This window comes from Anabrus simplex, chromosome 14, assembly GCF_040414725.1.
Source record: "Anabrus simplex isolate iqAnaSimp1 chromosome 14, ASM4041472v1, whole genome shotgun sequence".
NCBI lineage: Eukaryota > Metazoa > Arthropoda > Insecta > Orthoptera > Tettigoniidae > Anabrus > Anabrus simplex.
The window spans coordinates 12246218-12271664 of record NC_090278.1 but is presented as its reverse complement, the minus strand read 5'-3'; the positions used below and the strand labels follow the sequence as shown (position 1 = coordinate 12271664).

At 39.8% G+C, this 25447-nt stretch overlaps 1 protein-coding gene across 2 annotated transcripts in view; it reads left to right on the top strand.

The window, feature by feature from the left end:
• LOC137503027 (inversin-like) overlaps positions 1 to 25447 on the top strand; it is a 234084-nt gene that overhangs the window by 176406 nt on the left and 32231 nt on the right. For both annotated transcript variants that reach the window (XM_068230409.1, XM_068230410.1), the window contains exon 2: positions 16624 to 16774. In XM_068230409.1, the coding sequence (XP_068086510.1) occupies positions 16624 to 16774 (151 nt within the window). The remainder of the gene's footprint in view (positions 1 to 16623; positions 16775 to 25447) is intronic.

Genomic DNA, 25447 nt, shown 5'->3' with positions numbered 1-25447 from the left:
GGTTGCCCTTCCTGACGTCAAAGAACTCGGATTAAGAATCTGTTTAACAACTTCTTACACGAGAATCGGGGATTTACAGCTAGATGCTCTTCTTAGATTTTAAATCGCTGTATCACGAACTATTGTTTTACAGCCGGATGCCCTTCCTGACGCAAAACTAAGATTTTAAATCGCAAGAATTTGTTTTAAGACTAGTTGCCCTTCCTGACGCAAAACTAGCAGTATCTAGCCTCTTACATCATACACTATTGTTTTCGACCGGTTGCCCTTCCTGACGTCAAAGAACCCGGATTAAGAATCTGTTTTACAACTTCTAACACGAGAATCGGGGATTTACAGCTAGATGCTCTTCTTAGATTTTAAATCGCTGTATCGTGAACTATTGTTTTAGAGCCGGATGCCCTTCCTGACGCAAAACTAAGATTTTAAATCGCAAGAATTTGTTTTAAGACTAGTTGCCCTTCCTGACGCAAAACTAGCAGTATCAAGCCTCTTATATCATACACTATTGTTTTCGACCGGTTGCCCTTCCTGACGTCAAAGAACTCGGATTAAGAATCTGTTTTACAACTTCTAACACGAGAATCGAGGATTTACAGATAGATGCTCTTCTTAGATTTTAAATCGCTGTATCACGAACTATTGTTTTACAGCCGGATGCCCTTCCTGACGCAAAACTAAGATTTTAAATCGCAAGAAATTGTTTTAAGACTAGTTGCCATTCCTGACGCAAAACTGGCAGTATCTAGCCTCTTACATCATACACTATTGATTTGGACCGGTTGCCCTTCCTGACGTCAAAGAACTGGGATTAAGAATGTTTACAACAAGTTGCCCTTTCTAACATGAGAATCGGGGATTTACAGCTAGATGCTCGCCGGATGCCCTTCCTGACGGCATAAGTTGCCAGGATTTGAATCGCGGTATCCATCATTGTATCTGACTTGCATGTATGCAAGCTCACGCGTATTGTTTTGCTGAGATATCATGCTACTTCCGTTCGCTAGCTAGAGCGGAAACTCGCAGTACTGCGTCTATTTCGTCTTACAACTTGGAGGAGACAACATGTGTACGTATAATTTATGATCTTTCATCCCCCTATTTTTTTAACATGTAAGTATGTAGTATCTCGGAACATTCTTATCCGTGTGTGTGTGTGTGTGTGTGTGTTTCGAGAAAAAAAGAGTAACGTGTTTCAGTGTTCTAGTCGTGTTGCAATTACTAAGCGAGTGACCCGAGCGAGTTGGCTACGCAGTATGCTTTATTGATTTTCGTATGACATATATCAGTATATTTGCAATTACTAAGCGTCTTAGCAGTGTGATGAACGAGTTAGCTACGCGGTATAGATTTTTTTATTTTCGTACTAAGCAAATCATTTGAAGTGTTGCCGAGTTAGCTATGCGATATGTGCACAGTGTGTTTTTGATTTTCATACTAGGCAAGTGATAGGCGAGATAGCTATGCGATATGTGCACAGTGTGTGTTTTTGATTTTTACACTAGGTAAATCATTGAAGTTGTACTGAACACATCAAACAATGTTCTTACAGTGTTCGATTCTAGTCTTGCTATGTTTCAATCTAATTTTCTTAGAACAAAGATATCCCCTAACATGTTGTATCGGATCACATGTTAAGGTTAACGACATCGAGTGCAGTGTTCGATTCTAGTCTTGTTATGTTTCAATCTGATCTTCTTAGAACAAAGGTATCCCCTAACATGTTGTACAGTGTTCGGTTCTACATGTTTAGTGATCTGAACACATCAATCAATGTTCTCATCACATGTTGTATCGAGTGCAGTGTTCAATTCTAGTCTTGTTATGTTTCAATCTGATCTTCTTAGAACAAAGGTATCCCCTAACATGTTGTGCAGTGTTCGGTTCTAGTCTTGTTATGTTTCAATCTAATTTTCTTAGAACAAAGGTATCCCCTGACATGTTGTACAGTGTTCGGTTCTACTTGTTTAGTGATCTGAACACATCAATCAATGTTCTGATCACATGTTAAGGTTAACGACATCGAGTGTAGTGTTCGATTCTAGTCTTGTTATGTTGCAATCTAATTTTCTTAGAACGAAGATATCCCCTAACATGTTGTACAGTGTTCGGTTCTACTTGTTTAGTGATCTGAACACATCAATCAATGTTCTGATCACATGTTAAGGTTAACGACATCGAGTGCAGTGTTCGATTCTAGTCTTGTTATGTTTCAATCTGATCTTCTTAGAACAAAGTTATCCCCTAACATGTTGTACAGCGTTCGATTCTACTTATGTAGTGTTCTGAACGCACCAGACAATGTTTTAATCACATGTTGAAGTTAACGACATCGAGTGCAGTGTTCGATTCAAGTCTTGTTATGTTTCTTTCGTAATCCGCAAGTCTAAACATGCATATCGCTGCACACTCTTGCCTTCGCGATGCGTGTTCGATAAAGTTATGCCTTGACAGAGGAGGAGGAGGAGGCGGAGGTGGTAGGGGAGGAGGAGGAGGAGGAGGAGGAGGAGGAGGAGGAGGAGGAGGAGGAAGAGCATGAGGTAGAGGAGGTGTCGTATAATCTCCTTCAAGATAGTAGACGAGAGGTTAGGTTAGCGAATGCACTAATGTTTAATGATGATAGCTAACGGAATTTCAAATTATCCGTCACCACAATTCAAAGGGATAGCAGCACGGTGCTCTGTTGATTAAAGATGGCATCTACATAGAATTTCAAATTGCCGTCACCACATGTTAAATGTATGTAGCTAGAGATAGCAGCACGATGCTCTGTTGAATAAAGATGGCGGATGATAGCCAACGGAAGGTTTTTTATTTTCAAATTATCCGCCACCACATGTTAAATGTATGTAGCTAAAGATAGCAGTACGAAGCTTTGTTGATTAAAGATGACGGATGACAAGTAACAGAACTTTTCAAATTGCCCGCTACTACAGAGAGCAGCACGGCGCTCTGTAGATTAAAGATGGTGGATGACAGCTGACGAAATTACCCGCATGATAGCAGCACAGTGCTCTATTGATTAAAGATGGCGGATGATAGCTGTCAAAAAAGCACGTGGCTTTGTTTACTAAACAAGAGCACGTGGAATTTGCCGCCACCACATTTCAAAGGTATCTAGCTAAAGATGGCAGCACGGTGTTCTCTTGCGGATGACAGCTGTCAAAAAGCACGTAGAATTTGCCACCGGCATAAAGAGGGCAGCACGGTGCTCTCTGGCGGTTGACTGCTGTCAGAAAAGCACATGGGTTTGTTTCCAAACAAGAGCGTGTAGAATTTACCACCACCACATAGAGGGCAGCACGGTGCTCTCTAGATTAAAGATGGCGGCTGATAGCTGACAAAAAAGCGCATAGGTTTGTTTCCAAACGAGAGCACGTGGAATTTGCCGTCACTACATTTCAAGCTAAAGAGTGCAGCACTGAGGTTTGCGATGCAAGATGGCGGATGACAGCTGTGACGTACCACATTTCAAAGGTAAGTAGCTAAAGAGGGCAGCACGGTGCTCTCTGGATTAAAGATGGCGGATGACAGCTGCACGTGGCTTTGTTTCCAAACAAGAGCACGTGGAATTTTCCGCCACTACATTTCAAACTAAAGAGTGCAGCACTGAGGTTTGCGATGCAAGATGGCGGATGACAGCTGTGACGTACCACATTTCAAAGTTAAGTAGCTAAAGATGGCAGCACGGTGCTCTGTGGATTAAAGATGGCGGATGACAGCTGTCAAAAAAGCACGTGGCTTTGTTTCCAAACAAGAGCATAAAGAATTTGCCGCCACAACATTTCAAAGGTATCTAGCTAAAGAGTGCAGCACTGAGGTTTCGGATGCAAGATGGCGGATGACTGCTGTGACGTACCACATTTCAAAGGTAAGTAGCTAAAGAGGGCAGCACGATGCTCTCTGGATTAAAGGTGGCGGATGACAGCTGCACGTGGATTTGTTTATCTCACGCTGGTGAGGTTAAGTTGGTAGCACTAAGGTTTAGGCCCGCCAAGATGGCAGCACTGCCGATGACAGGTGACGAATTTGCGGCTACTACGATAAAGAGGGCAGCACAGTGCTCCGTGGTTTAAAGATGGCGGATGACAGCTGTCAAAAAAGCACGTGGCTGTCAAAAAGCACGTGGCTTTGTTTACCACACGCTAGTTAGGTTAAGTTGGTACCACTAAGGTTTAGGCCCGTCAAGATGGCAGTACTGAGGTTAGCGATGCGTTGTTGTCTGTCAAAAAGCACGTGGCTGTCAAAAAAACACGTGGCTTTGTTTACCTCACGCTAGTTAGGTTAAGTTGGCACTACTGAGGTTTAGGCCCGTCAAGATGGCAGCAGTGAGGTTAGCGATGCGTTGTTGTCTATGACAGCTGTCAAAAAGCACGTGGCTTTGTTTACAAATTCAAATCTCGCGCAAAAATTCAAATCTCCTGCCAAAATTCAAATTTCCCGCCAGAATTCAAATTTCCCGCGGGAGGAGGTCGCAGAACTGTCCAATTATACTACTCAAATATGAGGTACCTGCGACAATCCGATTCCTATGGCCCAAAAGGAAGAATTGCACGGACATGCATGGTGAAATTAGTGCTGTGTATGGTGAGAGGGCCATTTCCCGGCAAGGTATCGTAAAGTGGTGTCAGCAATTCGAAGCCGGACGCACGGATCTCACGGACGACCATCGCGAAGGCAGGCCCGCAACATCCAGGACCCGTGCAAAGGTCAACAGTATGAATGTGATCATTAGACAGAACCGGCGCATTAAACTGAGAGAAATCGCGACACAGCTGAACATGTCGTATGGCAGTGTGATCGCCATTGTTCACGAGGACCTTCGATATCGTAAGCTGTGTCAAAGATGGGTCCCACGTCTTCTCACCGATGAGCACAAGGGACGTTTCCAATCCTCCCTGGCATTTTTGCAACGCTATGCCACAGACGGCAACGGGTTTCTGCGGCGAATCGTCACAGGCGACGAAACGTGGGTCCACCACTTCACCCCCGAAACGAAGCGAACGTCAATGGAATGGGTGCGCCCCTCATCACCACAACTTCAGCCGGTAAAGTTATGGCAACAGTGTTCTTTGAAATGGAGGGTTTGCTGTACGTGGAATTCATGCCGAAAGGAACGACGATCAACGCTGCGTCGTATTGTCAAACGTTGCACCGGTTGCGTAAAGCGTTTAAAGAGAATCGCCGGGGGAAATTGAGCGCCGGTGTGATTTTGTTGCACGATAACGCAACACCTCACAAGGCCCGCCAAACGAGAGAACTGCTGCAGCGTTTCAAGTGGGAGGTCTGGAAACATCCACCCTACAGTCCTAACCTAGCGCCATGTGATTTTCATGTGTTCGGTAAGCTCAAAACGGAGCTCGAAGGTCGACGTTTCCAGACCGATGAGGAGGTGAAGGCCGCTGTCTCCGAGTGGTTGCAGAACGCTGGAGGAAATTTCTATGCATCTGGCATCGACAAGTTGGTTGTGCATCCGCAGAAATGTTTGGAGTCCCTTGGAAACTATGTGGAAAAGTGACGTTACAGTGTATGTCGTTCTTGTTATGTTGCTGTTGTATAGGTGGTGTAATAAATAGCCATAACTGGGAAGTGCAACTTATTTTCTGATCTGCCCTCGTAGATATGTGACCCTGTGGTCTCCTTTCATGTTTCTATGATGAATCTTGATGTTCATAGCTTGTTTGTAATTTCAGTATTGTTTGTTTTGTCCCAAACTATGTTTGGTATTTCTTTTCTGCTGAAGTTGTGTTTACCAAATGATTGAGACTGATCCACTCATTTAATCTTGATAGGGTTTTATACTCAGCTCTGTGTACTTTTGAACACAACACTTATTGCGGGAGAAGCTATAAGCCGTGGCACATGACCAAGGTGTGTAACGCCATCACTTCCTGCAGTTAATGGAACCAATTCTCTGTGAAACTCGGAAGGAGGGATAAGGCAAGTCTGTAAGGTTGTGTGGCCTTATTTTCATACCTTCATTGTTTAACTCATTAGTAGACGTGTTAGAAAGTGTTATTTTTTTAAATGATTTGTTGATATGAAATTCCAAAGGTGATGTTTTGTGTTTTATTTTTTTGGGGAAAAATTTATTAAACATTAAGTAGAAAACAAAATAGCACAGGTAAAGCATTTAATGTGTCTATGGAAGAATGAAGGATGTTGCACATTTATTTTCAATCAGTTGCTACTGATCTGGATTTAGGGGAGTCACTGAGGTGGCAGATTCCCCATCTGTTGTTTTCCTAGCCTTTTCTTCAATGATTGCAAAGAAATTGGAAAATTATTGACCATCACCCTTGATAAGTTATTCCCATCCCTAACTCCCCTTCCTAAAAATATTTTCCCCAATTTATCCTCCTGAATTCCAGCTTTATCTTCAAATTATGATCTTTGCTTCATTTAAAGACACCACTCAAACTTATTTGTCAACTAATGCCATTCCACACCATTTCTCCACTGATAACTCGGAACATACCACTTATAATACCAATTCCCTATGGGAATCAACATCCATATCAACATAGCACTTGGTTGAGCAGCTCATCTCCTTTCTCCCAAGTCTTCCCAGCTCAAACTTTGCAACATTTTTGTAACACTACTCTTTTTTTTTCGGAAATCACCCAGAACAAATTGAGCTGATTTTCTTTGAATTTTGTCCAGTTCTTGAATCAAGTAGTCCTGTTGAGGGTCCCATACACTGGAACCATACTCCAGTCGGGGTCTTACCAGAGACTTGCCAATATATTCCCTCTACTTTACATCCTTACTACAACCCCTAAATACCCTCATCACCATGTGCAGAGATCTGAACCCCTTAATTACCATCATGTTTATGTGATTACCCCAATGAAGCTCTTTCCTTATATTAACACCTATGTACTTACAATGACCCCCAAAAGGAACTTTCACCCCATGACATTTAACCCTGTTTATCATCATACCATTGCCTACTGTCCATCTCACAACATTATCGAGGTCATTTTGAAGTTGCTCACAATCTTGTAACTTACCAGTATTTATTACTCTGTACAGAATACCATTATCTACAGGAAACCTTATCTCTGATTCCACTTTGTATATATAAGAAAACATAAAGGTCCAGTAATACTGCTGTGAGGAAATCCCCTCTTAATTATTACAGGGTCAGATAAAGATTCATCTATTTTAATTCTCTGAGTTATCATCATCATCATCATTTCCCTTTATCCAGCTGTAGCCCTATAGGGGCAAATATGGTTCCTCACGACTTTCTTCAGTCTTTCCACCACTCTTCCATTACTGTGTCCTTCCATCTCAATCGTGGTCGTCCATGGCTTCCTTCCTTGCATTTACATTTCCATTGCCTTTTTTGGCATTCTTTCATCACTCATTCGCTTTATGTGCCGAAACCATCTTAGTTGGCCCTTCTCTATTTTATCATTAATTTTTCCACTCCAATTTCTTCCCGGATTTTCTCATTCATTATTTTGTCTCTTGTACTCTTCCGTATCATACTCCTCAAGAACTTCATTTCAGGTGCCTGTATTACACTCATCCTTCTTTGTCGTTGTCCAAGTTTCTGCACCGTAAGTTGTTATGGGTGCATAATACATCTTGTACATAGTTTTCTTTGCTTCCATTTGTACATCTCTGTCCCATAACATGTTTCTTACACTATGATAGAAACAGCTTCCAGCTTGAATCCTCTTACTAATCTCAGCATCCAGTCAAGCATTCTCCATTAATTCACTCCCCAGGTATTTGATCGTCTCCACTACTTCCAGGGGTTTGTATGTAAGTCTAATCTGACCTTTCCCTTCTTTCTGCCCTCTAGTCATAACAAGAGTTCTACTCTTTTCTACACTTATTTTCAATCCACATTCTTCGATCTTCCGTTCACCACATCCAACTGTTCTTGAACCTTCATGTCCTCTTCTCCCCAAATCACAATATCATCTGCAAATAATATGATATTCATTTCTCTTTCTCCATATGTTGCTTTTGCTGTTCTCATGATGTCATTCATTACTATTGTAAACAGGATCGGCAATAGAACACTTCCCTGTGTCAGCCCACAAGTGATTTTGAACCAACTTGTCCTGCCAACTTATGTTTGCATTCAACTACAACATTCCTGGTACATTGACATGATCATTTTTATTAATCCCTGTCCAATTCCTTTTTGCACTGGACTGTCCCAAACTTTTGTCCTGGGGACAGTGTTATATGCCTTTTCAGTGTCAATGAATGTCATCACCACATCATTCCCATAATCCCGTTGCATTTTCATCAGTTGTTTCATAATGAAAATGAGCTCTATTGTTGACCTTCCACTTCTGAAACCAAACTGATTTTCCTATATCTAATTTTCAACCCTCAACCTTATCCTACTTTCAGTATCCTTTCCATTATCTTAGCAACATGAGATATCAGAGTAATTTCCCTGGAGTTCATCAATACATTCTTATCACTTTTCTTGAAAATTGGGGTGATTATCCGTTTTTGCCAATCCTCAGGGACCTCCTTATTCTCCCATACACTCCTGAGAATTCGATATGTTCACTGCAGGCCTACAGCTCCAGCTGCCTTTATCATCTCCACTGAAATTTTATCTATTCCAGCAGTTTTTCCATTCTTCATCTTTCTCACTGCTATTTCAATTTCATTCATTGTAATTTCTTTATCCATTTCTTCATCAACTAATTGCCTTTCCTTGTTGTCCATTGAATGACTGTCATCAGTTCTCATGTTCAGCAACTTCTGAAAATACTCTCCTCATCTATTTCTTATTTCTTCTGGCTTTGTTAATATTATGCCATCTTTATCCTTCACAAATAGGTATTTACTTGATCTCTTTTTGTTTCTTAAGATACCATACAATAATTTCTTGCTGCCCTGCATATCATCTCTCAGTTTCTGTATGAATAAGACCCAGCTTTTCCTCTTTTCTTCCTCTATACTTTCTTGGACAAATTCTTTGCCTCCACATATATTTTTTCCTAGGTACTTTCTTCAGTCTTAGATGTTTTCCATGCTTTCCATGCCATTGTCTTTTCCTTTTTCTTTAGTCTTTCGCATTTCCTGACATTCTACCACACCTTTTCTGCACATCCAACCAGTGTTTACTTAAATCTTTTCCATTCATCTTCAACATTCCCCATCTCTGTCCTGGGTACCAAGGGTATTATTTCCCTTTGAAATTCTTCTTGTATGCTATTCTCCTTCAACTTCCATACTTTATTTCTTTTCTCTCTTCTTAATGGTTTCTTTTTCAATCTTTCCCACTTTCAATTTTCTTATCACAACTCCATGATCTCCACCAAAGGTTTCTTCAGGCATGGCTGTAACATCTAAAAGGTTCTTTCTCTATGATTATATAATCAACCATGGTCTTTGCTCATCTGTCTCCCCAACCATACCTTGTAATCTTCTGACTGTTCTTCCTAAACCAGGTGTTTCCAACAATCGTTTGGTTCTTCATCCAAAAATCCACCAAGTTGCCTTCTGGATTTTCATTTCCGTGTCCAATGGGCCCTACATCTTCCTTTCCTTCTCCTTCCATTCCAACTTGTGCATTTAGATCTCCCATCAATAGCACTTCCTTATCTTCTATCTGTCTCTCGACTTCCTCTAAAAAGTCCTCTAGATGTTCATCTATGCAACCCATTTGTGGACCATACAACTGAAATAGATCTGGAGTCTCATCACCATCATCCTATCGCCGACGCATTTTGTATATTCCACATGTTCCTGGATTTCCTTTTTAAGTATGATGGCCACTTCATTTTTTGCTTCCGGTCCTCCGCTATAATACCGTCTGTATCCTTTCAGAGGAATCTCTCCCGTGCCCCTCTTCTTGGTCTCGCACAGTCCAAGTATGGCTATATCTTTTTCTTTCATGAAGTCAACCAGTTCTTCTGTCTTTCCTGTCAGTGTCAGGACATTTATTGTCACAATCTTGTAGTTTAGTGCTGGTTGCCCACTTCTCACAGTTCCCCCAGCACCCAAAGTGCTGCGCGTTTCTTTTAGCAGGGACGCCCTAACCTTTTCCGAGGCACCAGATCTCTTTTATCCATATGGGCTATTGTTACGATGGGTTCGCTACACCCAAAGGCACTTTATACCTACTGCCAGGTTCAAAATTAGGCCGCCCCTAACATGGAGACACGCCTTTCGTAGCCGCTCCTCTGGAGTACAGACACTACACTTTTGCCCCTTCCGCCATCTCCACCATACCGAAGTCCACCTTCTCCGCCTTGGATACCGTTGAGGTTTTCACTTTTTACCCTGAGCTGGGACCCATACCAGATGTTACACATCGGGTCAGTGTGCACCGGGACTCACATAGGCAGGGGTGCCACTCCCTGGGTAGGGCTGCCTCCAAAGAGGGCCCCTACCTGCTTCCTTCTCCCCGAGTTCTATTTTCTATAAAAATAGCCACCCATTCCGTCACTCTTTTGTCAAGTCCAATTGCACTCATTTTGCCAGTAGTCTCCCATGATCTACTCTATCAAATGCCTTAGATAGGTCAATCACAATACAGTCCATTTGACCTCCTGAATCCAACATATCTGCTATATCTTGCTGGATTCCTACAAGTTGAGCTTCAGTTGAATAACCTTTCCTAAACCCGAACTGCCTTCTATCAAACCGTTTATTGATTTTGCAAATGTGTCTAGTATAATCTGAAAGAATGCTTTCCCAAAGCTTACATGCAATGCATGTAATTTTCAGCTCTATGTCTATCACTCTTTCCTTTATACAAAGGGGCTACTGTAGCAAATCTCTATTCATTTGACATAGCTTCTTCATGCAAACAGTAATCAAATAAGTACTTCAGATATGGTACTTTATCCCAACTGATTGTCTTTAGTATATACCCCTTAACCTTATAAATTCCAGCTGCTTTTCTGGTTTTTAACTTTTGTATCTTCCTGTAAATATTGTTATCATAGGTAAATTTTAATACTTCCATATTAGTAACCTCCTCCTATCTGGACATTATCCTTTTAAGTAACAATATTTACATACTGCTGACTGAATAAAGTACTTCTGCTTTTTGAAGATCCTTGGATACACATTGTTCATTAATGGTTCCTGGAATGTCCTTCTTGGAACCTGTTTTTGCCTTAAAATACCTATACACACACTTCCATTTTTCAATAAAATTTGTATGACTGCCAATAATGCTTGCCATCATTTTATCCTTGGCTGACTTCTTTGCTAGATTCAATTTGCTAGTTAAGTTCCTTCAATTTCTCCTTACTTCCACAGCCATTTCTAACTTTATTTCTTTCCAACCTGCACCTCCTTCTCAGTCTCTTTACTTCTCTGTTATAATATAGTGGATCTTTACCATTCCTTACCACCTTTAAAGGTACAAACCTGTTTTCACATTCCTCAACAATTTCTTAAAACCCATCCCAGCGTCTGTTTCCATTTTTATTTACCGTTTTCCACCGATCATAGTTACTTTTAAAAAACTCCCTCATGCCTGTTTTATGAGCCGTACGGTACTGCATAATAGTCCTAATTTTAATACCTTCCTTTCTATCACATTTATTTTTAACTACCAAAAAAGTAGCTTTGTGATCACTAATACCATATATTAATTCAGTCTCTCTATAGGGTTCATCGGTTTTACCAGCACCACATCTTGGATATTTTTCCCTCTAGTTGGTTCCATCACTTTCTGAATCAGCTGCCCTTCCCATATGAACTTATTTGCCATTTGTTGGTCATGCTTCCTGTTATTCTCATTACCTTCCCCATTGACATTTGGTAAATTGAGATAACCCGCTACAATTACGTTCCTTTCCATATCGTTTCCCCCATAGCTGATTATGTTATCAAATAATTCTGAATCGGCATCAGTGCTACCCTTTACCGGTCTGTACACTCCAAAGACCTCAAGTTGCCTATTATCTTTAGAGATGAGCCTTACACTTAGAATTTTATGTTTGTCATCTGTAACTTTTTGGTAGCTAACAAATACTTCTTTCACCAGAAGTTCCCCTTCCCACCATTCCTATCCTATCTCTACGATACACACTCCAGTTCCATGAGAATATTTCTGCATCCATTGTGCAGGGTTATTCACCTAGGATGTTAAACGGAAATAATGTCTAAACCATTAAATATATCAGTATTCTGTTTTCATATTCGTAAATGGTACCCAGGAGCAGTGGCGAAGCGTGAACTAAGTAATTGGGTAGACAGAGATTTCTTTTATTTAAACTGTTTTAATCATATTATTATATGGAATTTTGTTTTCGACGCATACATCTGTATTCAGTATTGCTATAACCCTACGTGCACTTGCTTTATTTTTAAATATAGACGAAATAGGCCGCGGGAGTTGTCAAATAACAACATATTTTTACAATAAAAATAGTAATATATTTCATTGTTATGTAGATTTAATAAGAGAAATAAGAAATAAATAGTTGTTCGTACAAGTCACCTTAAACAATATTCTTGTATATGAGTTAAATCTGCCTGTCCTTCATTTCGGAAAATATATCTATTACTCTCGTCTTGAAGTCAGGCGTCTTGCTAAGATTCCACAGAAAATTCTTCTCTATAGCTAGAGTTCCCAAGTTAGACAGTCTCTGGTTGGTCATCCAATTTCTTAAATACGTTTTACCATTTGAATGTACTCATAGCGCGTTCACTAGAACTTTAACGGAATATACAGCATCAATGCAAGTATGAAGAATGAGATTTCCACCTAATCAATACTTTATTACAAAATGTTTGAAGTTATCTACATTGAAACAGTACCGGTTTCGACCTGTAAAAAGGTCATCATCAGCTGTTGGTAAACCTGCTTAATAGCGATAGTACGTAAAACATTACTAAAACTAATTTAACAAGAATGCCTTATTCTAATATAATATTACTTAAGATATATACATATGGTACAATATGGGGCTTAGACTCATTGGAGTTCCATTCAAAAATCTGTGCTGTTGCCAACATTATGTCAATATACATATATACATATGGTGCAATAAAGGGCTTGGCTTGCTGGAGTCTCTTGAATGCCACACACTCCAAAAATTGTATAACAGAGGTTGAAAATACAGTTCCTATAGAATAGAGGATCACTGAGGTTTCGGTGTTAAGTTGAAACGTCTTTGCAGCATGTCAGCACTGAGACCAACCGTTGTGAATACACAATCAAGGTGCTTTGTTGGGCCGCAATTTTGCGGGGAGCGTAATCGACTGAGGTTCTGTAGGTTGTTCATTCTTATTGTATGATGTTGCTGATAAATACTAATTTCCAGGTTCCTTGTTGAGGCATGTCATGCTATGGATGAAGTTTTGAAATTAAAGAAAGGTTGATAGAGTCCCCTCTTCACACTTGCATTTGTGCTCAGGTAAATTCAAAATCTGAGAAAGAAAAAGGAAGGGGAATTAGAATAACTGATAGAGAGTGCCTGCTAAATGGAAGTAGGAATTAGAATAGCTGATAGAGAGTGCCTGCTAAATGGTTTGTGTGCTAAGGAGTGTGTGTTACTTACGTGTGGGCTGGATATGTCTTCAAGTGAAGCCGGTAGTTTGCTGCACCTTGTTGCGTGTGCGTCGTGTTGCTGTTATAGTGTTCAGATTGAGAGGTGGTGGGGAGGGGGAAGCAGCTTCTGGATGGGGTGGGGTGAAGTGGGTTGTGTCTTTTGGGTTTTGTGTGGGTTTGTGTCTGCTGATTCTTTTTAAATATGTGTCTTTTAGAATGGGAATGGCTGTGTTGAAGAGGATGTTAGTTTTATCTGTGATTTCATTTAAGTTGAGGTTGGGATTAGCGTATTGGTCCATATTGATATAAAAATCTTCCATTATGTTGAGCAATGGGCCTGTGGGGTTCATATTTAGAATTTCCATTTCGTTCTCGATATTAGTGAACTTATGCTTGTGTTCTTCAACATGTTGCCCTATGGATGAAAAGGGTTATATTTAGTGGCATTGACATGTTCGCTGTAGCGAATGGAAAAGCATCTGCTTCTAGATTATAGTATACAGCATCAAGTTAAGCAATTTTTTCCGTATGCATACTCTGGAGTACCGTACCTTATTAAGACTGGAAGCCAATACTCGTTGGGGTTATAATACCGCAACTAACATTGGCGGGCAAGAAAATGCACATACTTGAAGGGTTTTGATGCTGTCATTCATTTATTGGGTGTAAGTTTACTATACTTCGTATTTAAATATTATAAATTTATTTTTAAACGTGTCTTATAATAAAGTAAACTCAAATTAATAACATTAAAAGCATGTCTAAGATGGTAGCCAATAAGAGCACCCTTATAAGAGAGATCCAAATACTAGCTAATGAGAGCAAGAAGAGACACTGGTCTGTCTACTGGGCGGAGTCATCTTGCTATAGGAAAGTCATAGTTCCACACCTACAGATAGTGTTAGTGTTGCTCTATCTGAAAGCTTTGAAAATCAAAGGGAAAATACACAGAATGGACAGCGTCTACTTTCACCTACCTGCTTCGTGTAACTAACGCGAGCCTTAGCATTGCCGAAGTGAGACGAAAATAAGTAAAGCGGGGAATACAATAATGTCACGAATCTGGAAATATTTAATGTTCTAAAAAGTAATTGAATTAACTAGACAATATTTCTTTCACAAAATGTTAAGGGTACACGCTGTCTACCCTGTCTCCCCTGACGCTTCGCCCCTGCCCAGGAGTTTGTAGAATAATGTGCAGCATATTGTCATGGGGTGATTAATATCCGAGATATTATTACTAACTCAATATTTGAAAATGAAATGGCACAAATTCACACAGCTGGCCTAAAAGTTCAACTACGTACGAGTTCAAATATGTATTTTGATAATCGGACAGTTAGTTTTTGAGATATAAATAAGAACAGCATGGGCGGTTTTGTGTGCCACGGTGTGCAGTTACGCAAGGACATATTGTTGCGCAAACTGTTTGCTGGGTGTGATTCCAGCCACAGAATGAATACCAGGCATGTATGCATATCACATACATATGATGGGTTTGCAAGATGTGTTTGACAGGCAAACTCATGACAGTACAGGGAGGGTTGATGTTTTTAAAAGGAATAAAATAATTATTTCGACTTCAAAGGACAGTATATCACATTATGTGTACGATAGTTTACAGTACAAGCCTGGTATCAGTTCTGTGGCTAGAATCAATGCAAGGAAACAGCTTGAGTGCCTATACGTCATTGGCCAACCGCAGGCTGTCCGATGCGGCATGCAAAAGCCCAAATGTGGTTTTTAATATCGCAAAAAGTAACTGTCTGAATTTGAAAATACTTACATATTTGAACTTGTACACAGTTGAACTTTTAGGCCAGCTGTATGTATTTATGCCGTTCCATTTTAAAATATGGAGTTAGTATCAATATCTTGGTTATTAATCACCCCAATGAGAATATGGAGCACATTATTTTACAAGCCCCTATGAATATGAAAACAGAATACTGATGTCTTTCATGGTTTAGTAAATTCACAGAGGCTTGCAGACTGAATGCTGAAAGGCATAACGGTCTATAATGATTATGTATGTATGTATGTATGTATGTATGTATGTATGTATGTATGTATGTATGTATGTATTGGTTTGTTCACCAAATAATTTTATTTGAACATCGTTTGCTTGTATCTGTCCTTCCATGTCATATTGTGGGTCTCCATGGACTTTCTGATGTTTGCTTGTCATATCAGGGCATTCATGTGACAGCCTCTTTAGATTTTTACACACATTGAATTCATGTTGTGTGAACAGTCTTACCTCTTGCTGGTGGTGTGCAGAAAATTGTAATGGCGTTTATGAATTCCCTCATTATGATTGGAAGATTTGTGATAATTGGTCTTAGGTTTTTTTGAGATGACAGTAAATGCAGAAAGGTACCAAGATGACATTTTGACGCCATTCTTCCATCAGTTAATGAAAGAAGAAAACGTGTGGGTGGTTTCAACGAGGTTCAACTCCTGTTGATACAGCAGAAGATTCACTTCTTACAATCTTGGAAGTGTTTGCAGACAGAGTGATGCGTGCTGGTCTATTTCTCCCCCTCGTTCTCCAGATATAAGAGAGTGTGGGGTAAACTGAAAGAGAGTGTATCACACAAATCCTCACACATTGCAGGAACTGAAAGAAAACATTAGATATGATGTCAGAAACATTACAGTGGCAGAACTCACTCGCATCAGTCAGAATGTAGTTACCAGATACAGCGCCTGTATAACCCAGGAAGGTTGACACCTCTAGCATCTTTTATAAGATAAGACTCTATAATCGCTTAAAGCAGCACGGCTGCATGCGACATAATTTCGGCTGAGACAGCTGCCTAATCACAAAGTGCAAACACCGTACATTCAGTCTTGAGTTTATTTGAAAGACGCTGTATTTTCCTAGATAGCTGTCTGACTGGACAACAAATTATTTCAGTATGTCCCATATGTGGACTGCTGGGAAACTGAACCGTACCGAGACTAATAGATAACGTGTTTCTGTGGTTATCTTTCATGTTACAGCAACAAATGTTGATGTTCGTAGATTTCTTTACTTTCACTATTTTTTGTTTTGTTAGTTCTTCTCTGCTGAAGTTGTTTACCAAATGATTGTGACTGATCCACTCGTTCATTCTTTATAGGGTGTTATATTCAGCCCTATGTACTTTTGAGTGCTACATTTATTGCAAGAGAAGCAATAAGCTGTGACACGTGGCCTAGCTGTGTATCGGCCATCACTTCCTGCAGCTTGTGGCACCATTTCTTCTCCGTGAAACTTGGAAGGAGAATAAGGTGAGTCTGTAAGGCTTTGTGGCCTCATTAAATTTCATACCTTTAATGTTTAACCCATTAGGAACTGAGTCTAACCATCGTCGTCTTGGTCTGCTACTTCTCTTACACTCTATGGCTGAGTCCATTATTCTCCTCAGTAACCCATCACCATGAACTATTATTAAAAATATAAATGTTAAATATGCTAACAAGTTTAAGACTGAGCATGGTAGCAGCAAGGACTCGTTACAAAGTAGGCCTGATTTTCACGAATCCACATTTCAGTACAAGCAGTGTGCTAAAATACTGAAAGACATTGCATGTGTTTGTTCCTGGGAAGTAAGAGATTATGAAGTTAAATAAGGACAACTGTAGTATCTTATGTAATGGCTCTGATATATAGGACATGTTCCACGATGTAGATCATACACAATTCTCTACGTTCACGGCAGTAATTAGACAAGGAAAAGGTAAAATTAGCAGGTACTCAAATGAGCCAAATAAAGCAACACAAACAGGAAGTGTAACATGATGAAACGGGAACGCCCTTCGAGCATTCACGTTTCATTCTTTTATTAAGAGGAGCTCGCTAACATCTGGCCGTAAGCATTTAAAACTTGCGCCGAGCGCACAGGCATAATGGGAACTGCAAGCAAGCTCGCGATGTTCTAGAACACCGGCCAAGGACAAGCGACGTCACGCAGAAGGTTCTTTCGTGTTCCATAGCATTGCTGCATGAACGAAATGTAATATCAATATTTCAATAACGTCACCTTGCAGGCAGGAATAATGAACGCTGCTAGCCGAAATTTCGTGTCAATCGGTGTAAAGATGGCCAAGATATAAAATTTTCTTGGGGCCCACATGTGTAGCCACGCCCACCAACCTTCGGCAATATAAGCGAATCGCCAGCCTGGGGTAAAGCAGAGAGTGTGCAGTATGCAGCTGAAGTGTGCCATAGGCAGAGAGAGTGAGGGGAGTCGGCAGTAAGCCGTGAGTTCAGTGTGTGTGTGTGCAAGTAAACACGTCGCGATATAATTCGTCACTCGGTCCGGCTGTATACTTGAGTTCAGAAACGTTAGTGTTAGAAGCTTTCTCCGTGGGCTTGATTTCATTTAAAGACTGTGTTTCTAGCATAAACTGTGCCAACCTCGATTTCGTTTAAAGACTGTGTGAAAACAGCGATAGTGTTTCTAGCCAACCCTGATTTCATTTAAAGACTGTGTGAAAAACAGCGATAGTGTTTCTAGCCAACCCTGATTTCATTTAAAGACTGTGTGAAAACAGCGATAGTGTTTCTAGCCAACCTTGATTTCATTTAAAGACTGTGTGAAAACAGCGATAGTGTTTCTAGCACAGACTGTGCCAGCCTGCATTTTATTTAAAGACTGTGTTTATCCATTTTTTTAGAACTGTGTTCGTAATAAAACTGTGCCGACCTTCATTTCATTTAAAGACTGTGTCTATCTGTTGAACTGTGTTCGTAATAAACTGTGCCAACATTCCCTCTTAAAGTCAGTATTAATTTGTGGAATACAGTATCGTGATTTCTTTCCGAGGAACCATGCCAATTCCCATCATAACCTGTTCAGAATCACGTATGATCTTAAGTGCCAGTGATAATCTTCTAAAAATTACGACGTAACAGAACTTGGACTGTCGTTTATTTCAACAAGTGTATGAATATTGTGCTCATGTAGTACAGTGCAGAGACTGTACCCGGTGAATTTAATTTTCTTTATGAAGTGCTTAATCACTGCACCTCGGAAGGTCCTAGATTGTTTTCGTTTGTTTATTATTCCAAATACGATAATTCCTTCCATCTTATCCTCATGGAACTGTGACTCTAACTTTATCCTTGCTGCTAAAGTGCATTCAATATCATTGACTGTGGGAACTATTTCGGCGTGCTTCGCCTTAGAGAGGTGTCACACCAGTGTCCCATGACATCCGATGTCGAAGCTCCACATTTCCCCGTTCCTGCCTCAGGTTCGAGTCATCAACACTAATACAGAGTAAACACCAACGACGGAAGACAACGCCGACGCCGACCGCAAGACGACGCAGCCGCCGCAGGACGACGTCCCCTCCACGCCTTCAGGGACAACTCCACGATTCAGCTGTAAAAGGTGACATAATTCTTTGCATATCTATTGAATAAACTGAAGGATCCACTTAATCATGAAAATTTTTTTTCACTACCCTTCTCTCTCTCTCACTCTCTTAGCATGGGCCGTACACGCCTTGTCGTTTCTCATGCTCTCCAATAAACTGAAGTACGGGCGTTCCTGTTTCAATACGTTCACCAAACATCAAATAAGGACAAGGAAAAAACTTACCAGAAATGTGGAAGGGTGTCAGGAAATCCCAACAAGAATAAATTTACCTGGTATCAATTAATTTAAGAAAGAACAACAAATTCAGAGGGAAATTTAAATCAATTAGGTTTATTCAGTAACTAATAATAATAAAAATCTTTAAAATATTAGGGAAGAAATCAACAACGTAGGGAAACTTAACAAGATAAAATTAACTTGGATAGACATATTAAGAAAAACGAAAATTAAAATTAATACTGGTCGACCAGAGGAAAAATTAAAATTAAATTTCATAACCAACTTAGGCTTCAACACACCAATGAAAATGAAGATTAAAACTAATTTCTGTTCGCCATGAACGCATCTAAGAATTTCTGAACGGTTGGTACGGGAAATCGTTTCTTCGAGGAACGGATAATGCGGGATTTTTACATGACTTAATTAGAATGCTCGCGGGACCATGTAATTTGAATGGATAATACGGGAAAACGTAGTTTCCGGGAACGTATAATCGAGGTTTTACTGTATATGGATGGTCGATTGCCAAGGCTTTATTTACGTCATATATCGTAGAACATAAGCTGCCTGTAAACTGTGCCAACCACACGTTCCAATGTGTTTCCTGATTCAGAAATCGCTAAACGTTATGGGTGTGCTAGAAAGAAAACAGCGGCTATTATTACAGAAATGTGCATGGAAGAAAGGGCGAAGATTATATCACATTTGCAGGTGAATGCATTTTCCGTTGCTACTGATGGTAGCAATAAAAGTGACTTGAAAATATATCCTATTGTTGTAACATTTTTTTAGGCCTGAACTCAATGAAATTCAGGGTTGTCTACTCTCTGTGCCTAATTTAGAAGAGGATGCTACTAGAGCTAACATTGCCAATCTTTTGCTCTCAACTTTTCGGGATTTCTGCATTCCCTTAAAAAACTGTCCATCTGTTGGTGCTGATATTGCTCAAGTAATGTTAGGGATAAAGAATTGTGTGGCAGGATGTTTGAAGCAGAAAGATGGGAACATAATCATCGTAGGCTGCTCATGTAACCTAATTAACCTTGCTGAAGAGAAGGGTGTGGTGTGCTTGCCTGAAAATGTAGATGAAAGTGTAATTGATATATTTTATTATCTGGAAGGAAGTGCAAAGAGGAAAGAAAAGTTCAGAGAATTTCAGACTTTACACATCACAGATGGTTACCACTAAGAAGGTGTTTAGGTAAGATTTTGCTGCAGTGGGACCCTTTGGTTACTTTATTCAGGAGTGAAATTGTGAGTAAGGACTCTCAGATGGGAACTTTGAAGACATACAAAATTCCTAACTACAGTCTAAGTGTAGATCTGCCTTGTTTGTCAGAAAAGGTGATGCATTGTCATAACATTTCACCACACTCCTCAGCTAAAAGGAAAACCCAGTCATCAGTTTCAATCAAAAAACTGAAACTATTGATGACACTGAGAGCCATGCTTTGTCACGTAAAAAATGACTATTCATGTTCCTTCCATCAAATTTACATAAATCTCACATGTTTTATGCATATCTTTGAAAATCCAAACGTAGCTCTTCAGTCAAGTATGCTGTACATCCACTTATTGAAGTCAGTTTTGGAAGTCTGAGGAAAAGTGCATAATCTATGAGTCTGTTAGAAAGTGTTTCTCTTCATCATGTGACTACAGACGAAACTGGTTAAGATGTCCCTCTCTAGCCTCTTTCCCTGGTTATTACACCATTATTCTGATGTCCTAGGATGTGTCCTATTAAATCGATGCTAAAGAAAACTGGATAGCACATGTATGGCACCCTTTAGTACGTTCGTAACTCCTAACCATAAGAAATTTAAATTAGTGTTCCCACACACGTTGTGCGCACAATTTGGTAGAGAAGTCTTTTTTTAATGCCCCGGAGGGCAGTTGCGCGTTGACCTACAGCTGCAGGGAGCGTTAGTCCCAAGCCAGTCTTATTCTCTTTACGCCTGACGTGTTGGTGCTTAATTTTACACCTGTTGGGCCTCTTTCCGACTGCACGGTTTCAACCCATTTCCATGCTTAGCTGCCGGTCCGCATAGGCCTAAACTAAGAACTGATTGTGCAAATAGAATTTTTCCGATGATGTGAAGGCAGAGGGTAACCGCATGGGAGAAATGTTCGCACGGGCATTCAGCAGTGGGTCGCGGTCCTACACCCAGAGTTACTTGTTTCTTGTTACTGAACATGTCATCATACACATCCGATCGGCCATGCTCGCAACATCAGTACTGTGACCTGTATCATAACCCTATAGTGTACCTATAAGAAAGTAGAAATGGATGTAGACGATAAACAAAAGTAGGCCCACTGTCACCCACTTGACATATTTATTTCATATTTTCAATTTAAAAGTTATTCATGTCCTTTCTTTTTCCTGTGTGATTTACAGCGGTTGTTAAGGAACCTGAAATAGACATCGAGTACTAATGTCGGAAATACCAGTGGTCTCGTATTTGGGAAAGTGTGATATCATTTAGACCCATTATTGGGAAAGTATCCTCAAAATTGTACCTATCTCCTTCTCTAACAAAATATGAAGGACATGCATGAACTGTTTTTGTATTTTTCCGTGGTGGAATGAAGTTTGCGAAGAAGCACTACAAAGAAGGGCTCAGACATGGAAGAAATGGAACTCAACTAAGAAACCAGAAGACTGGGAGTCATTCAAAGCACAAAGGAAAACAACAGCTAAAACCATAAGAGGTGAACGAAAACATTATGACACACAGCAACTAAAGAAACTAGAAGAAGATTTCGTGAAAAACAATACACGTAATTTCTACCAGACATTCAGGAGGAACTTAACAAGATACAAACCGCCAACCCTATGCTTCAAAGATGACGAAGGAAATCTAATCACTGGAAATGAACAGAATTGCCAACACCTTGCAAATTATTTCCAGAAACTACTGAACTGTAAAAAACCTGAGGAAACTCTAATGTTTGAGAAACCCAAGAACCAGACACCGGACTCAGAACCACCTAATAAAGAAGAAATCAGGGGAATAATAACAGGACTGAAGAACAATAAGACGTCAGGTGAAGATTCAATAGTTGCAGAGTTATTGAAATATGCCGGAGAACACTTAGTGACTCAGCTAGAAGCACTGTTTGAGGAGATTTGGCAAACGGAGAGCATCCCAAAGGAATGGAAGACATCATTAATACACCCGCTGCACAAAAAAGGAGACAGAACAAACGTTAACAATTACAGAGGAATATCATTGCCACCAGTTGCCTCTAAAATTCTATCCAAGGCACTACAAAACAGGACTGAAGGGATAATAGAAAAAGAACTTGGTGAATACCAGGCAGGATTCCGGAAAGGGAGATCATGCAGCGAGCAAATTTTCAACCTAATCTCCATAATACAACTACGTGCACTCACAGCCAAAAATCTAGTGATTATATTTGTCGACAGAGCAACCTTGATAAGCACGTTAGAAGAGTTTGGGATAGATAAAAAAACTAGAAATTTAATCAAAGAAACCATCACTGACACTACATCACAGGTTAAGTTTATGGGTATGTTGTCAAAACCATTCAAGATCGAAACAGGTGTCCGACAAGGGGACGGGATGTCACCACTTCTGTTTAATGTTATACTTGAAAAAGTGGTCAGAGAGTGGAGGAAGAGACTGATGGAATTAGGGGTGAAAAATGGAATATCACTGGGAAGATCTGGAGTCAAAATTGACTGTCTAGCATTCGCAGATGATATGGCAATACTGGCAGAAGACACTGAAACAGCCAAGGTACAAATTGAAACACTTCAAGAGACTGCTGTAAAGACGGGACTTCAGATATCCTTCGAAAAGACGGAACTAATGATTCAGGACAAAAAGGATCCGACACAAAATATTGTCACCAAATATGGAACAATTAAAAGAGTACAGAAGTTTAAATATCTAGGGGAATGGATAACCCCAACAGGACTACCAGGAATAGCATTACAGGAAAAGGCAAGAAAGATGGAAGCAGCATACCAGTTATGTCGAAATGTCTACAATAAAAAATCAGTTTCATTCACTGCAAAAATCAGACATTACAACACTGTCAGAAAGTCTATATGCGATCGAATGTATTCCACTGAACAGGAAGGGCTTACTAGAAAACATTGAAAAGACAGAAAGGAAGATCCTGAGGAAGATACTAGGGCCCAGGAAAGTGGGTCAAGAATTTAGACTGCGACCAAATGAGGAACTATACAAAAGGACCGAAAAAATCACAACATCCTTCAAGAAGAGAAGACTCTGCTTCTACGGACACATTAAAAGAATGCCACCAGAGAGAACAGCCAAGCGAATTCTGGAATACATGGAGAACAGGAAGACACAAACTAGCTGGTTTAAAGGGGTCAAGGAGGATATGGAGGAAAATAATATATCACAGCAGGCAGTATACAACAGACAGGAATACAGAAAAATCATCAACAAAATTAAGGGATTCAAAGATCAAAGTAGAAAAAAACGGACCGGCAACAACTGGTCACGAGAACGTAAAGAAGCCCACTCCGAAAGGATGAAGAAGTACTGGGCCGATCGAAAGAGGAAGAACCGTAAATGAATGATACTTAACGTGGTCCATAGTAGACCTATTCGAAAACAAGAAGAAGAAGGTCCATATTTATTACCCACACTGAAAAGAGTATTGAAAAGGATCCGCTGGAAAGCGCAGGCAGTTTTGCACCACTTGACCTGCTGTGTGTGTTTTTGAGCGGGTGCAGTGTGCATACACAGAACCACGTTTTACTCCTACACCGTCTGAAAGAGGCCTGAGTGACTTGAGAAAGAATGTACACCAATTAGGCCTACTGTACTTACGCATCGTTGTTTGCAGTGGGTTTGCAGGACATTCAGTTATGAGGAAGAAGAAAGCTAAGCAGTTTATAGATGATAACAAATTAAAGTTTATTGAGAAAGTGAATGCTAAACCACTCATGAAACTTGTGCAAATCGCCCAGATGTTTAACTTTCCTGCGAAAACTTTAAACATAATTGTGACATGTATAGCTCATGTTTCTAAGAACTTTTTTTTAATGTTTTGCTATGTTGGTGCTCTTAAATGTATTATTTATTTATTTCATTAATTATAATTGTAAACGCTTGTTTCTTTGTTTTCATTGTAATTATTTTTACATTCAAGTCTATTCTTAATTTTAACAGCGGAATTGTTCTTCATTTTTGTTAGCACGTTCCCTCTTTATGACGTTATTTTTTTCGGTCCCCACAAAAACATCCTAACCAGTTTTGGATGTACATGGTACACAAATTTCCATTCAAAGATGAAATTTTAATTAATTTCTGCTATATGTAAGGCGGTATTTTCTAGACTCAGATTTTTCATTAACAAGTTTCCAAAAATTCTGACTAGTGAAACGGAACATTTAGGTAAAGAAAATGATTTTCTGCACTCCCAGTTCTGTAACTTTCAGCTCGGAGAAACAGACCTGGCAAAAGGAAGAACTGATGTTCAGTGGACATTGGTAGGTCAGAAGAATTCAGCTGATGGTGTACTTAAATATGACAGACTCTATGCTATTTTATCAATTGCACATAGCAATGCAGAATGTAGAAGGATTTTTAGCAGAGTCACAAAGACAAAAGCACAGTTCAGATCCTTGCTCTATGAACAAACTTTGGAGAGACTTTTAACCTTAAAATCAGTTGCTTTGAGCAAAAATTTAGTTCCAAGTTTTTGAAGAGGGCTAAGTCGGCTACAGGTGTGTTGAACAATTAATTTTAATGTGTTCAGCATATAGAAGGATGAAAAGTCGCATGTTCCTAAAGTACAGATATGTCCATAGTATTCACATATCAATAATGAAAAATATATACTGTATATTTAGGGCAAATAGAGTTGTTAATGAATTAGTACATAATCTGCCATCAGAGATGTATCATAATACGTCATGATTTGCTGCCGAAGTTCTCCTGATTTTTTCCTTTTGAAAGTTGGCATGTCTCTAAGTGTAAGTAAAAGATTTGCCTAGCTGCATCCTGATGGCCCAATTATGATACATCGAACTGTAGATGGAAACAATGCCGTATGACAACTGGCATATTTGTAGCAGAGCTCGGTAGGAAATGTGACAGTGTGTCACCGACAGGTAGTGCATCTTGCTGCTTTGTAATCTTTATGCTGACTGAATAAAAAAGTGGCATATCATAAGAATATATAACGAATGATGTAACAACAAGTAACTATCTGTTTGTAAATCACTGTTGGCAAGAGAAGTCGTGTACAGAATGGTGAAACAAAAGTATCCTGACATTATGCACAAGAAAACTTAGACTGTTAGGTGGAAAGAAGTTGTAAAGGCTGTGCAAAAATCTTTTCGAAGATACGG